Source organism: Protomyctophum parallelum, assembly GCF_964188405.1.
Source record: "Protomyctophum parallelum genome assembly, chromosome: 20".
Lineage (NCBI taxonomy): Eukaryota > Metazoa > Chordata > Actinopteri > Myctophiformes > Myctophidae > Protomyctophum > Protomyctophum parallelum.
This window is the reverse complement of record NC_139718.1, coordinates 28492544-28509920: the sequence shown is the minus strand read 5'-3', so window position 1 is coordinate 28509920 and position 17377 is coordinate 28492544. Positions and strand designations below refer to the sequence as shown.

The following is a 17377-nucleotide window of genomic DNA, read 5'->3' as shown; positions in this document are numbered from 1 at the left end:
TGTTGTGTGCACGACTGCATCTACAGAGCACGTTACCCCTGGGATTTGGTGGCGGGGGATGTCAAGAGAATGGGACAGGTAGTAGGATAGAAAGAATGCAGGGCCAATATAGGACAAAAAGGGGGATGTGCTCACATCACTGGCCAGCTTCTCATAATCCTCCATTAGCTGTTCGTTCTCCTGGTTGACAGCCAACACCTTGCAGATCCGGTTGGCAGCTGTCTCTGCCTGGATGGGAGGGAGGGAAGAAGACAACATGAGACTCAGCAGTGACTGAAAGCTCTCTCTGCTTCCTTGATCATTCTCGCATCACTGCATTTTGCATTGTTCACCCCGGGTGTCTTAAAGATGTTTTCAGCGCCTTGCACTGCTCATTTAATGTGCGCTCATGTAATTTCCTGCATTTTACATTATTTGAAGGACATTGTGCCTCAAGATGTTTGTGTTAACCATTAAGCTGGGCATTTTGCTATTAAAATCTTACTTCAACCAGATTTTGAAAGGTATAATAGTCAAACTGTCATCATGGTTTCTATAAAGTAATTTGAAATGTAATCTGTTTACCTGTAGTTTTGACATGCAGGGGTAATAGACATCTGCCATAAGAATGATGTAAAATTGAGTATGGCTCGTGTATGAATGCCATGAAGTCATTTTGATTTGACTTTTTTACCCTCTCAGACTTTAATTAGCACTGATGTTTTCACTGAATGGAGCCATAGGCTTGTTTTCAGTATAGGAGCCATATTGTACTGTAGATCTCCCTCCACACCGTTTACAGCCTCCTCAAATGCTGCAGGATGTTCCAAACAAATCCTGCGGGGGTTGGAGCAACAGAGCCGCAACATTGCAGTAGCAATGTAAAAATTGGGACTTGTGTGACGGCTACAAGTCTGATGCCAAGTGTTGAACCGTGAATGCCTCCCCAGTGTCCTGAGATTAATAATCAATGTATTTTTCTAGCGGAGAGGACTCCACAGAGACAGAGAGACCAGATGACTTAATCTTTAACAAGTGCACATCTGATACAGACCTGTCATTAAGAGTGAGTGAGTGAGTGAGTGAGTGAGTGAGTGAGTGTGTGCGTGCACTTCCATTCTCTCTCTGCACCACTGTCTTTTTATAGAGCAGCATCCGATATTCTAAGTTCTCAGCCTACATACAGCTCTGTCAGGATAGACAGAGAGTACAGCTCCCATCAGGACAGCTCTTCCTGACAGGGAGAAAGAGGCCCTTCCATGACACGCTTCGTTAATGTGGCCCCTCTGTCTTCATAAGTAAACTGGCAGGGCAGGAAGAAAGTAGGGTTTCCATGACAACAATGTTTTCAGTTTATCGTCTTGGTTGAATCAACATGTTCATACAGTAGGTAGAAGAGCAAAGGGAGACATGAAGAAAAGATTTTGGCAGTAAAAAGACTAAGCTTAGGTGACATGCAGAGTATTTGTGTATTATAAGCTCTGCATACCCCAATCAAAAAACAGTGAAAGTGTGGCTGTGTCCTTTTCATTTTCACCTCAAAAAGCTTTGATAAGATAATTCTTTTAAAGATGCATGATTTACGTTTCCTGCAGTAGTGGACCGTACTGGCTGCAAACGTAAGAGAAATACAGGAAAACCTCTCATAGTCAGCAATGTCCTTTTTGGAAGGTCAAAAAACTTGTTAGGCTGAAGACACAATGAGACAGACCTGAATGTCCCTCCCACCACCTCATTCCATGCCTCTCAGAATGGCATCCTACACGGAGGGACTGATTCCTCTCTGCTTTTGTTAGGAGAGATCATGGGGGGCTCGGCTGTGAGCCATGCTCTGTGGGGCCAAGGAGCAGCGGGCCGGCTGCCTTAAAAGGAAGAGCCAGGAGGTGCGGGGTCGCACCTCCGTGAACGATGTGTAAAATGCTCATAGCACACGCTGGGCCTGGTTACTGCAAGACCCTGACAGCCAGGCTTACAGCGAAACCCCACTGTGAATTACTGTGCCCTGACTCAATAGAGGGTGAGAAAGAGTAGAATACACAGCCTGCTGTTGCCGTGGATAACTTATGACAATAATTATCTCACAGCTCACTCGTGAACCCAACTTGGACCATTCAAGGTAACGTCGAAGTTAGGTTTCCACGGCCAAGTCTAGACGGCTAAGCGATGCAAGAGTGATGATGTTTATAGGGATTTCTACCATGAGGTAACAATCTATTATATAGAGGTGGAACTATTCTCCTGGCTGTTGCTTCTACGTGCTAATCCATGCCAGGTTCATAAAACTGAATGCTAGCCACAATGCATAGGGAGTTGCTGATTTATTGTATCTCAGGGTGTCAATTGGGGTTTCCCACCCCCTGCGTAAGATGTACAGTAAGAACAAAATGGCCGCTATGAGAATATGCTCATTAATACAATATCAGGGAGAAGATCCTAATACAGATTTGTCAGGGCAATGAGATTGAATAATATGTACTGTCTGTTATTCTCCCCTGGGAGCTTTATTAAAAGATTGTTAATTCCTATGGTATTGTTCTTTATCAATACATTATTTTAAAACATGAAAATTGAAAAAAGGGCTTCCCAGGCCAGCAGGGTTATCACTACTAAAAATGTATGCTATGGACCAAAAACAATGGCTATATGTCCTATATTATGTTGGAGGGTGTTATGTGAATGTATGTATAGTATGTGCTTGGTGTGTAACAGGAAATAAGATAATATAAGCGTAGCCTTAGGGCAACTCAGAATCCCACTATGACGGCTTTCTTCCATTACAACTGGATGGTGACTTGAGGTCAAGTGTCAGGTGAGGTAAGCTGCTGGCTCCCTCTGCAAGATGGTTTCTAGCATACAGATTAATTTGCTTTTGGTGTATTTTAAAATCAGTTTTACACTACTACAGTACACTAGTGTGGAAATACAAGAATATCCAAATATAGAGTACATACAGGACAGCAGTTTGTCTGGCCAAAGAAATGCAATAATCACACTTTATTCACAAGCCAAGCAAGTTTACCAAGCTTGGCTTGCCAATGTTGGGTTGCTGACAAGTTTGTGCAAGTGGTTGGATCCAATTTTGCTGGACTGCTCCAGTCTTTGGATCTTAATAAATAAAAAGCTTTAGCTGTTTTTATGTTGTGAAAATACTTGGTACACACAGTAAAATCCTTCTTAAATTAATATAACTCAGAGAATGTAAAAATGGATCTGTCCCTTCCAGGTCTATTTTTACACTCACTCCGAGTGACCACCAGGGCTTTGCTGTGTACCGTCACAGTAGTCACACTCTGGATATAAATTTAGGATTGAAGGGCAACATTTTGAAATGCATAGCCCAGGTTTGGTGTGGAATTAACACCAGACAAATACCAGTGAAGTTGTACTCTGGTCTGAAAGACTGATGCTCTGCCAGCTACTTTGGCACATATCCACCCATTGTTAGGAGGCACTTTTCTATATAGAATCTACCGATAAACATCCACTACTTCAGCAACTAGTACCACAATGCCCTCGAGCAAGGCATTTCGTCCGAAATGGATTGATTCTGTGCAGATGCTAAGTGGTCATAAGTAGAAGTAAATGTGTTTAACCCATTCTGGGCAGGAACACCTTTTGGTGTTTTAAGCGTTACGTTAAACTTTAGCTATTGAAAATAGCAGACCTACAAGCTCATAGCTACAGTATGAGCTTGTAGGTCTGCTATTTTTTTTTAATGTGAAAATGTGGCACAAATCCTGACAGAAAACTGTTTAGAAGACATTTTATAAATGTCAGCGTCAGGCCTAAATGTGTTTAAGAGTGTAGGGTGTTGTGGAGAGTGCTGTATAAGATAATCCACACTAGGTCCACTTTAGTGAGAAACTGGCTAGTGGATGAAAGGTTCAGTGAGTATAAGCAGGATTTGAAGGGGATTGGGCTCACCTTCTGTTTGCCTGAGAATGCGTGGTAGTAACACGATACATAAGTCATGATGGCTTTCTCATCTGGCCTCAAGGTACTAATGATATCTGTCCAAGGAACAGAGGAAAGGGAGAGGGAGAGAGAAAGAGAAATGCGCAGAGTAAAAGTGTGCAGAAACAAAAGGACCAGCAGGGGGCAAAATCACAAGAGGAAGCAGCGCTGGGCTCAGGTCAGGACATCTCCAGTCTACCCAAGTGGTTTCTGTTCATGTTCCAAATTTGGGAATTAAAATACAACATATCCCTCTTAGGAATAACAATCATGAACCTGACTTGCTCTAAGAGTGAGGTATGTTAGTCATGATGTTAGTTAGGTGAAGTACGGACATTTCTTTCTCCTCAAGGTGTTAATTTCAATTAATCAAGCTGTGTATCTGAGGCCACATACACTCGATTATTAGTTTGAAAACACATTTTGCAAGTAGCTTCCACACTACTCATTTTTAACCCTAAAACTGAGACATGGGGTTAAAACACTGTTCAGTGTTGACCCTGTTTTGCTTAGAAAACTTTAGTCTGGACCTTTTAAAAACAATGACAAAGACAACCATGCTTCCTGATTGGGTCTTGACAACAACTAAATAATTCAACAACAATCGTGTGGTAATGATGGTAGGCAGAGAGTTCACAACACTAGGAGGAGAGATTTGAGATTTACAAAGCCTTTGGAAATACTTAGGATTTTGGTTTGATTGTATTTTTCCATTTCATATGAAAATATAATTGTTGTTCTATGTTTATCACAGCACAGCATGTTCAGATTTCAGATGCTGTAAAACGTAAATAAATAGTCCAGGCTTTTATTTCCTTCAATCATTGAGTATAGACAGACTATTTATTTAAGACAGGAGCCGGGACCTTTAATTCCTTTTTCATTTACAAATCATGCTTGATTTGATCTCAATCCGAGAGAGACATTCTCACTCTAGCACCAACCACAGCAAACAGAGAGAGATCTACAATTTTGACAGCCCTACTTAGAATTTTCCCAATCATAGTGAAAAATCAATAGTGGTACTAGCTGCCAAACCTCAAATTAATAATTGAATTTATCAAAAGTTTATGTTTATAGACCAACAGGCAAGGCTGGACATTTTTGGAGTTAGATCAACCCACAGAAAGAGTAATTTGCATCTCCAATATCACTTTGTAGTCTAGTGTCATTGTAGCCCAGTACTCAGGTGATCAATTACTCACTAAGTAAATTTCACATCTATTGTCATACAACACTTTAAACAGTTAAATGTATCTAATCTCAACCTTTACAGACACATATGGTAAACAAAACCCTTTCCAATAAATTACTCACTTTGAAAGTTCTCCCTAGATACAGTGTATAGTGTATATGCAATTTGAGGGCCCACTATCGCTGGAACACATCCCACAGTTTTTAGATCAATGATGCAATCCAAACCAGCTGGAGTTTCATCGCTTGCCATAAAGGGAGCCACGCCTGCTCACTCATTCCAATTATAAACAGAGCCATTTTTGATCTGGGTTGCTTAAACACAGCTGCACTGCAAAATATACCCTTTTGTTCTGGGCTTTTCCAATGAAATTAGACCTTATATAACCAGCACTCAGATGCTCTGTTGCTCCTTGTCAGAGGACACACACAGTGACGCTTGTTACTTGCTGGGTTGTTTTGTGTATCTGAGACGAAGCAAAGAGGTGGAGGCTTGCAGGTAGTTGTCAAAACTAACAGACAAACTATCGTTATCGAATAGAGAAACTACCTGTGCTGAGCAAGATGTTTAGAAAGGAGAAAACAGAGAAACTGACTAATGACTCAAACCAGACTGCATCTATCTGCTACAAATAAAACGACGGCGCACTGCGCAAGCTTTGTACTGCTGTGTTTAATCTCATTCTCTACGTTCCTTCCGGGCCTCTATTTTAACCCAACTTTGTCAAGGCTGAACATTAAACCGCCCCTTAAGCTATTACATCTCTCCTGCCATGCTAGAGTCTCAGAGTAATTTGATTTGCTCTCTCAGGAACCCGTGGCTTTTATCATATCCAATCATTGTCGTGTTGCAGACAAGCTTTCCGGCACTTCCTGCTCTGTGCTCATACTCTGTTCAGTGTAACCAAACCATATATAATGAAAGATGAAGGCAAAGAGGCTGCTGGATAATGGAGACTGACTGTAAAGCTGCTACAGTAGGTTACAACAGAGGGGGGGGGGGGACAGGAGACTGGAGATGCACTTGTGCCCATTGCCTTTTTTAGTTTTTCTTTTAAAGACCAGCTGCTGTCCCATCATGCATTTGGTGGCATGAACAACATGCGGAAAGTGAAGGAGAGTGACGCCTGTGGGCGCGGGTTGAGCGCTGCAGAGAGAGAGAAAGAAGGACCCCCTTAGGAGACAGAGAGAAGCTGTGAAACTGGGTGAAGCTGTGGTACGAAGGGAAGTGAGGAAGAGAAGTGGTGCTGGTGCTGGTGGGAGGGGGTGCAGGCGGCACACGTTGCATCCTGGGATACCTTCTGGGCGCCTGAGAAGGCGTGGTAGAAGCTAGAGACGTATGTCATGATGGCCTTCTCGTCGGGACGGGCAGTGCCCACGATGTCTGTGTGAAGGGGGAAGAGAGGGAGTCAGAGGACGAGGGGGGGAGGAGGATGGAACATTGTGTTAAACAGAGCATGTGTGTGTGTGTGTGTGTGTGAGAGAGAGAAACCATGGCATATGGAGAAGTTGGGTTTACATTTTCATATAAACAACACTGAATGAGGAAAAGGAGACTTCCAGATGTGCATAATGGGCAGGATTTCATCAAATAAGTAAACACACACACACACACACACACACACACACACACACACACACACACACACACACACACACACACACACACACACACAGAGTTAAAAGAGAATAAGTTAGACGTTCAGCTTTGTAAGCTTTCATCTCCACACTGCAGAGACCTGCAGATTAAGCCTGTGAAACAGATAAACAATAAAAAAAGGCTGTGTGGTGTACTGTGTTATCATGCTCAAACTTGCTCACCTTCTGCATCCAACATTTTGGGGATGTCCAGGTATTTCTCTGCCACGTCAAAGGCTGTGTTCAGGTTGGTCATTGGATCATCCTGTTAGCGAGACAAGAGACAGCGAAATGTATCAATATTTGTAGTAATAGCAATCACAAGAAAATCTTCATATTATATTCATATTATGTTCAGTAGAACTATACATTGAACTATACATTGTCAGGGGACTGCAGTGTAACCATTTCAGAAACATCCACAGATAAGAATAACTATTAAACATAGCCTGGCCAATAGGGATTCAAGCCTGAATGGCTGAAAGCCTATTGTTTTCGTTTGGGGTTTTTCATGGCATGTCATTTTCACCAATGGTTGAATGTTGTGTGCATTACTTGCACAACAAATATGACCCGATCACTCTGATGGGAGCACTATGATTAAAGGTCAAAATGTGGAAATGTGATAGTATACTATACTGTGAGCCAGATTTACACAAAACCTGAGTAGATGTTCAAATGACGCCAAACATGTTTTAAAGTTAAATATCCCTTTCATTTGACAGCACTTTGTAAAATTATCTCCACGGAGCCCTGATTATATCTGTCAAGACAAGATGACATTGAACATACTGTAGTATGCCCTTGTTTCTCTACCTTTTATTACAGCTAAAGGCAACATGCTGTTAAATAACACGCTGTGTGCCAATAATATCTTCTGATAACAAGACCTTTAGATTTGGGTCAAACAGAAGTGGCAAATACTTTTGTGTTTTTGTCCACTTCAGTGCCAGATCTATGATGTCATATACTGTAGGTCAGGACAACAAAATAAGTGCCAGTAAAGTCTCTAGACAATCCCAGAATAATATTTTAAATAGATTAAAGTTGATGGAGTGCCGTGATTTTTGTATATTTTCCAGTTTTTCATCTGTTTGAGGTGAAAGTAGCCTACTTCATTAGACCCATTGGTGTGGTTGTTACTGTATGTGCAATGATGTCTTCCCTTTGTATTTAGGGTTTCTTCCTGGAGGCTGAAACCTTGACAGTCAAATGTGTGATATGGGTGCAGCTTCAGTTCAGGTGGATCACCACCCATCACGCAAACCAGCAGTGGGCGTGTCCACATAAAACGTAATTTTAACAAATACTGTACACTTTTTTGAAAAAGATCTTCCTCCTTATACAATAATACCTGATGATCATGTTTTAGGGTGGGAAAACATCACAGCACTCCATCTTTAACACACTCTGTGACTGACAACTTGCATGCAAACTGTGCTGAAGTGGTCATTTAAGACGCACCCATGTGGTACGCCAAGCATGTTAAAACAAGCGTAAATCAATATGTGCTACTACTATTATCACCAGATCTAAACAGCACTCCTTGTTCGTTTCTTCTACCCGATTGATTGATTGTTGATTGATAGATATTGATTAAATACTTTTGTACAAGTTTGTTAACAGTGAATACTACATTATTACAATTCAGTTAATTACACTCATCATATATGGGCATAAAAGACAGACATATTGATGCAGAGATGAAAACATACACAGGCAGACACAGTCAGATATATTGTATAGTATGGGCATACTGTAATATAAAATAGAACCAACCAGACAGACGTGCACAAGGGGTACTCTAACAACACAGAATGAACAACATTTTCTCCAAACACAGTCTGTATCTAATATAACTATGTATCATAAACGATACAGTCAGAGACACACCCCTGACAGACACATTTCTTATATTACATGATAAAAAAAAAAAGTCTATGGGATTTTGAATGAGAAAAACACTTCTGTGACCCATGGGGTATCGTTTTGTTGTCAGGACTTTGGTATCTATTCTAGACATCATATATGAACCTAACCAGCACAGTCCAATAGTCAGGTGAATATCTGTGGTTCACCGTGTGGTGGCTGCTGCACAGCATAACAATGAGGGACAAATAACCCACCTTACGCAGTTTGCCATAGTCAATGAGCTCTGGACGGTGCCGATGAATGAGAGCACAAAAACCCAAGCCATCTTTCCAGCTGTGGGACAGAGAGAGAGAGAGAGAGAGAGAGAGAGAGAGAGAGAGAGAGAGAGAGGGCGAGAAGAAAGAAACAGGAACATAATGAGACACAGAACAAAAAAAGAACTTTAAGTGTCTTTAATCAAGTTTACTTTCTTCACCTTATCTTTCTAATTGCTAACATGGGACCCTGCCCCACCCCTACCTACTCCTACCTAGTCATAGGGCAGTGTGTTACCTTGCCACCACAAACAGTCTAATTGAGGTGATGAGGCACCACATGGCCCCATCATATCCAAGTCTCTGTTCATGTTATGACGTGGCTACAGAAGCTGGCTACTGATGCACAGTGACACTGTGATCCCGAGAGTCAATCAGCCTGGGCCCTGGCAGTGGCAGATGGGACCGGTGTGGTAGAGTGCACTTGGAACAGGCCCTGTCTATCCCATGGTAGACAAGCAAAGACACAAGCAATAAGGAACTCATTGTTCTGCCTCCCCTTTGATGACCTCTCATCAGATGAGGGAAGTTATTAGTTCTGCATTTTCAACTATTCACCTTCATGTAGACAGGCTTGTCAAACTCATATTGGGGTGGGGGTCAAAAGGTGACTTGATGAAACCAGTTGCGGACGTGCATGCGCGCTCACACACATTCACTTATAGAGCATTATTTTTCAGTCTGTTGTAACACCATGGTGTAAGAAGTGTTGTTTGGGAAACCCAGCCATTGTCTCTCACAGAGAGCAACATCAAAGGCCTGTGCTAGACACTAACATCTCCCTCTGTCTCTGAAAGAGCAACATGAGGCCTCAAGCTTTACCTTCCCCTGAAGTGACCTTTCTTCTCACCTCTGCTTTGTGCTTTCATCCACATCTGAGACTCGCAGTGGTCACTCTCAATAATTCAATGTCTGTACAGTCAATAGTGCAACGCGGCCTGACTCCTAACTAACCCCACTAGATCCTCACACAGGTATGACAGAAAGGGTTTTGCTGCAGGCTACAAATGAAAGTTAAAAAAAAGTTAATACAATATAACTAGCACACGTGCAGTGATTAGAGGTTGTCTCCCAACTCTTCCACCCTGGTGTTGCACAGGACACCTACTGGCTGACACATAAACACAGTTATTTGAAGCATACATTGCAGTGCACTGTATTCATAATTAAAAAAATAATAGAGAGGGCACCGGAAATCCCCTCCCATCAGCTTGCATGGCATTTGCTCAACCAGTGCATACTCCCTCTCCCTTTTCATCCCTTGGGGCCTCTGTGGCGCGTTTTGCGTCATTTCGCATTCGCACCCCCCATGCACAAGCTCGTGAGTTGAGCCCATTGGACGAAACAATTTCCGCTTGTTCATGTGTCTGGCCCCAGCTGTAATACGCTGCAGTACCTATAATCGGCCAGCATGTCCAATGCGCTTCAGTTCTCCCTTTCGGTTCTGGGGGCTTGACCAGATTATACACTAGATACGTCACCATCTTTATTGTAGTCCGTAGCAAATATCTCTCTCCGTTGGGAGAGGGAGACTAGCCTCGCATCACCAGGCTTTAGAGGGAGACAATGGACATAAAACGTATGGATACAGGGTATGCGCGTGACATCATCATCATCATACCCGGACTTTATGTGGGACGCCTACTTAGTGGCACAAAACTACTTTCTGGCCTTGGCCTACATCCAAACAGAAAAGTCCTATTTGTTTGCATTAAATGACTTTAAACAACATTAAATTCACTTTGTCACTCACTTTGCCACTCGATCTGCCATTCACTTTATGCATGCGCATACAATTTACAATTTACAATTTAGGCATTTAGCAGACGCTCTTAATCCAGAGCGACTTACAATAATCAAGAACAAGCATACCCTCAATTGCCACTTTAAACAATTTAACACATATCTCAAATAATACATAACAACAGTATTCCTGATGCTAGCTCGCAATGCTAGCATAAACGTCTTAGAACACTATATTTCACACTAGAAATATTTCACACCATCATCCTATTTGACCCAATGTAAAATCTTCCATACAAAATAGTTCTCATCAAAATATATTGAAGTACATCAATACATGGCAACTTATATCATAGGGGGCAAAATTGGTGAAAAACATGCATATCATTTAAAAAAACATATTCCTAAAAAAAACTAAATGGAGCTGGGAACTTCTCCTTTGGTCCACCCACATGTCCTGAATGTATGCAATACATCCATTGTGGATGTATGCAATTTTTCACACCATCACTAAACACGGGTGAAATTCACCCGAACACCTGCCTGTAGAAAATAAATCACACCCATGTGAACCGAGTGTCGCAACTCCCCTCTCTCTCTCCCCCCCTCCTCTCTCTCTCTCTCTCTCATTAGCAGGCAACAGTGCAGCACTGTCTCTCTCTCTCTGTTTCTGGCACAACAGCACCCCTACTGGTACTCATACTGGTGCTCATTAACGTCACATACATAGGTGAACCAACACATAGGTGAACACGGACATTGCTGTTCCTTGGAGTGGTTGCACCACTCGAAAACAGGGATGTGGGCAGGGAAACAAACCTTCTATGATGTCACTGAGCATCATGAAGGTACTGAAAGACACCCACCTCAGACAGCAACATTATAAAAAATACAAAAATATAATTGTTGTGGTGTTCTAGGGTTAAGGTCTTATTGAAGATATGTTTGGATGTTCATAAATCATGATATATGATGATGTGATTATGAATCTCCCTGTACACATGCATGGACAGAGTACTCTAAACAGCAGATTAAATAATGGATATTTTTTAGAAGAAAAATAAAAAGAATAAACCCATCATTCATCGCACTCATCACACACTCATCTGCTCCAATGCACTTTGACGACGTTTCGAGTCACTCTTGGAGTTTTGGCCTTGGCTCGAAACATTGTCAATAAATTACATTGGAGCAGATGAGTGTGCGGGTTTATTCTTTTTCTTATGTTACAACCCAGCACCTCAACCAAGCAATGCTTACCAAGTAAAGGATTTTATAGAATTTTGAGACCACCAAAAAAAAAGTAGTTATGATCAGCTAGCTGTGGTTTACATGCCTCAGTGTCCCAGCTAATAGTAGCATATCCCAGCTCTCACATTCAGGTTTCTAATGATCAACATATGACTTTAACCATGGTTTTGTAACTAGGATACACAGCATTTTCAATTTCACCAACTGTTTCTACTCAAGCGGTCTGGTATGTGAGAGCAGGGTCTGTGGTTGGGCTGTTTGCTCTCTGGACTGCGCTGCTCTCCATTACTATTGTCTGGGGCCACTGCTGTCATCTGTGCCGTTTCAGGGCCACTTCCATAACTCCCTCTTTACCGCGGTCATTTAGACATATTCAAAGCAGACCATTAAATCCAGCAACGAGACTATAAAGACATTCTTATTCAAAAGCAATGCCCCCGGAAAGGAATTGCAGGTATGCAATTGAGCACCACCCGGGAGGTATCCACTACTCCAGTACAACCACAGCCTTCCGCCATTGGTCACAGATCAGCTCAGCTGGATGAGTGCAGGATACATTGCCTTGCTCAAAGGAACATCAACAATACTTGTGGAGAGCATTCCTTACTGACTTGCCCAACCTTAATTCCCAATTTGTTTTGCTTTAAGTCAAACGCTAGTAACGGGCTACTATTGCCCGTTACTAGACTATCATTTTGTCCTCAACTGGACCTATTCTCAGAATTAACTCTCTTATTCTACCACTGATATTTATCTCTCTTGATTAATTCCAATCCAGATGCTTTTGGGATGTGAATGTTGACGTTCTTGTACCTGATGTGAAAGTTCTGAATGTTGACGTTCTTGTAGGGCGCGGTCTTCCTCTGACACCATAGCAGCAGGCCCTCTTTGGCTGACGTCTCTGGGGTTAGAAAACAAGGGTCTTTGTGAAATAGTGAAAACTAAGACACATTTAACTACCTCACAGGACAATCCACATTTGGACATGGATTAAAAGAAAGAGAGATTCAACGCTTCAACACTAAATTGTCTATTTAACAACTTAAACCTTCTATACTTACTACTTAGTAAACCAAAACAGGCTCGGTTTTGTACTTTGTGCTTTTTTTTCACCTCTACAAAAAATCTCTTTGCCGAAAATATCCAATCTACAACGCATTGTGAGCTTGTGCTATTTTCTGCAAATGTTCACCCCAGAAATGCTAGGCCTCAAGTGGTTGCATACATTATAGGCTATGATATTTCAGTGAGGCAAGACCCTGATTAAATACCATAATGTCAGAAGAAAAAAAACTTTGCGTGACACGTTTTTCAGCTGAAAATACATTATTGTAGTTGACAGCATTTTGTCATCAAAGCAGATATGAGGCTTGAGCTTGAGGGAGAAAGGATGAGATGCAGCACAGCTCCTGATACAGGACTCTGCAGTCGACACATTAACTGCTTGAGATAAGATGACGCTGGCTGCCAGTTGTTCTCCACTTGCTTCATTTTGTAGTACGGTGGGACGGTGAGAAGATAGATACAATCCTATACCAGCAGGGGTATGAGTGTCTTCACTACTAACTGAGTAGGCTACTAACTAAGTCACAAACAGGCTCTCTATGCAAGTTGTGTTCAAATTGAGTGGTTGAGGCCTCTGATTTTGGACCCTGCCCATAACTGGCTAAGGATCAAGTTCTGCCACTAGTATACAGTGTAAGGGAGGTGAATGGATCCCAAACGGTGTGCCGTGTTCCTGACATGCCTTGAGATTTTGTGAAATAATTATTTCACAAAATTATTAATTATCATTTTTATTATTGCAATACAGCTATACATCTTTTAATGTACTATAGCAGTAGTTTGTGCACACTGGTTTCGTTTTTTTATGCACAAGTTACAATGGAACACATTGTGAGCTTAGATTGGCTATTTCCGCAATTTGTATTTACAAAGTATGAAAGTAAGAAAAGTATAAAATGCTTGCTTAAGTGGTTAAAGCTTTTTTTTGGCAGTAACCAAAAAAAGTAATAAGAGTGACTTGCACTTTGCTGTGAATGGGACACAAAACCTTAGAAAACCACTGCTCTGCTGTACACTGTGATACATTATACAGTACTACATAAAGAGAAGATACAAAAGGTGGATATAGCTCAGTCCACTGTAAAAAAAAAAAGAAAAAAAAGAAAAAAAGAAAAAAAAAAGAGAATAATCCAAGGCTCACTTCTGACATTCCACCTGGATTACTTGAAGTACATTATGGAGGTTAAACAAGGAAAGCGCCATATCATAACCGTTTCCATAATCCGAAACATCACGCCATATCATAACTGTTTCCATAATCCGAAACATCACGCTATATCATAACTGTTTCCATAATCCGAAACATCACTTCCTAAGGACAGGAAAAGCAGATTTCCTGCTGTCACATTCATATTAAGTCAATGTTTTCTTCTCCTTCTAAGACAGATAATTATAGCGGATAAATTGCCGTAGTGCGGAGACACAATAAAAGTGCTTGAGAACATAGACTAGAGCAGGAATGATTTTCAAGTGAATTAATGAAGGGAGGTGAGAAATATACACACACACTACCTTCAACTGAAATGTCTTGGATGGCAAAGCGGAGGATTATGGTCCAGATCATGCCAAGGGTCATTTTAGCGTTACCATCCACAATCTCTGCAAAAAGGATGAAAAAAAAAACGTTTTAGATTAAGATCTAGTCATTATGTAATTGTGACACACACACACACACACACACACACACACACACACGTGAAGTGAGGGGCGCTCTTATCATCATACATTATATACATCACATTCCATGCTCAGCCAATACAATCGTCACAAATGTCATTCCAATCACAATTTGCGTCTTCACTTTTCTGTCCTCACTTTTGTTTTTGTTATTGAGGGGCTAGTGCCCCTCAATAACCAACTTTTATTTTATTGGAAACTAAACCTGACAGGGTGATGCACAACTGACGCAAACGTATTTTCCAATAATGACTGACAAGAACTGACAAGCTCAGCGGTGTCCCTTAAATGTCAACATTTAATTCGAAAGAAAAAACAAAAGGCACACAACCTGCAGTTACAGTACATGACTTTTTCTGTCAGCTATTAATTCTACTACTCGTACTAGTACTTCATCCCGAGTCCATTACATTAAGCTGCCCTCTAGCCCGGATATAATTGGCGTCTGTGAACGAACCGACTCTTCTCGCTGTTGCAATTGTTTATAATGAAATCCCCTTTAACGGGTCAGCCTGTTTTCCTGCCTCCGATAATCATTTGTTTCTTACTCTAATCCAATTAGGCACAGGGGGTGGGGTGTGCATGGGGGTTGTGGGGTGGGCTGCAGGGTATGACAGATACTGTACTGTGCAGTACTACTAGTACTGTACCGCCACTCAACTATGACACAAATTCAGACTGCGAAATGTCAATTGGATGTGTGGACAATTTAACATGAGAAAACACCAGCTGGGAGCTTTCTTCTATGCAAGGTAGAGCAACAAAACATTATGTTTTTCGGCCATTAGGCACCCACACTGTACACACACTGATGATAGACAGTGTTGGGAATACTTACTAGCCCCCTGTGTAAAGGGTAGTGTGGGGCTATATATGAAAGTAGACGTTACCTACCATTTTACCCGCCACTCCATATTATCCCCATCCACTCCCACACCTTCCAAGTAGCTCTCCCATTTACACCACAGAGCGATACCCCTACCAAGATTTCCCCTAATTTTTCTAAATGTTAACTGCTCCATTTCTTTTATTTGTTCCGTTAGTTCCCTTCAAGAAGAATAGAAAAATATGAGAACTTTACTTGATGCAATGCCACCAGCAAAAACTTTACTCAAACATGTGATGTAGATCATTTGACCTGGACAATAATGATTAAAGATGGAGTGCCGTGATGTTTTTCCCCCCACGTGATCATCAGGTATTATGATTATACTCCAAAAGGTGTACAGAAAGTGTTAAAATTATGGTTTGATGTTCATTAAGTATGCCTGGTTTTCAGGTGGGTGGATCCAATGAGCATCGCGCCTGTCACAGACATGAGCGGAGCAAGTTCAGTTCAGGAAACCTCAGTGCAGTCGCTGCCGGACGAATTGGACCGCGTCAGCATTACGCTCTCATTCACATGATTCACTCAGCCAATCACACACTCAATCCATCTTTATACCGGCTATTTAAACTGGAAGGGTTTGGACTCCTCCTCCTCCTGCTTGCTTGCTGCGCTGCTGTATACAACCTGCTTGCTTGCTGCGATGCTGTATACAACCTGCTGCTCACCCTCATCCACCCCAACCTGTCGTTTTGGATCTACTGTTTAGGTACGGGGGATTCGGAGTCCCTATGGTCGGGACTGATGCGCTTGATCGGAGTACCTAAAAAGCAGATCCAATACATCACCAAACCATAATGAATCAGCCCACGGACGTGTCTACTTGTCTAGACAGTGATGATGCAATGTATTTAATCCTGCTCAGTATGAGAAGAACTGCCGATTCAGACACATTTCATTTAATAAAGTATATATTTAAGTGTATCCAGAGATAGGGATTGAACAGCTTGCCCCCAGGCTCTGGAACAATTTGCCCATACACATTAGAGCCACCCAGTCGATAGCTACAGTATTTATGCTGATGTAGCACTAATTTCCCTCACTAGTGCTAATGTTTGTTTGTGCTTATTTCATTGTCAGCTAATGTCTGTTTATGTTGCATTATTTGCTCTTTGTTTTTAACTTGAACAGCACTTTGGTTGACCCGGTCAAGTTAAATGTGCTTTATAATTATTTATATTCAATGTTTGTTTTTCAAAAAAATTATATTCAATTGTCAACGCTATTGACAATGAAGGGAAAATGTACGTCATATTGTCCCTCATAAGTATGTATGACCCAGCTATGAGAGATGTACTGTAAGCCCCCAGACAAGGGTCAACTTTTATAGGTCAGGGTTTGAGGTGGGAGATGGGCGGAGTCCAAACACAGGGCTGGGCTCTTGGTGTTGAGAGCTACAGTAGCTACTGTGTGTTTAACATGGCCTTCACTCATTACAAGTATGATATCCTCAAATATTATTGATAAGGTTAGTCAGTAGACAGACACACCTTGACATTTTTGAATGTGAAGGTAATATAAGTTTTAGGGCAAACAATATAAGTATATGGGCAAACACAAATGTGAATTTTTTTTCAATTGCGTAGTGTGTGTATGTGTCCAAAAAGGAGGACACACACACACACACACACACACACACACACACACACACACACACACACACTTCTGTTTATGCGTGGTTTTTGTGTGTACACATGTGTGTTTACTCTGCTAAAGACATGTTTGCTCTGTGAGGGGAGGAGGATGGACATCCCTGAGATGTTTGTGCTGAACAATGAGCAGCCTCAGCCCTCAAGGGGAGAAA

At 41.6% G+C, this 17377-nt stretch overlaps 1 protein-coding gene across 3 annotated transcripts in view; it reads right to left on the bottom strand.

Annotated features, from left to right (window-relative positions):
- actn1 (actinin, alpha 1) overlaps positions 1–17377 on the bottom strand; it is a 61556-nt gene that overhangs the window by 12902 nt on the left and 31277 nt on the right. For all 3 annotated transcript variants that reach the window (XM_083791471.1, XM_083791469.1, XM_083791470.1), the window contains exons 4-9: positions 14523–14609; positions 12759–12846; positions 8892–8970; positions 6949–7030; positions 6426–6511; positions 136–228 (exon numbers count right to left, since the gene is read on the bottom strand). In XM_083791471.1, the coding sequence (XP_083647597.1) occupies positions 136–228; positions 6426–6511; positions 6949–7030; positions 8892–8970; positions 12759–12846; positions 14523–14609 (515 nt within the window). The remainder of the gene's footprint in view (positions 1–135; positions 229–6425; positions 6512–6948; positions 7031–8891; positions 8971–12758; positions 12847–14522; positions 14610–17377) is intronic.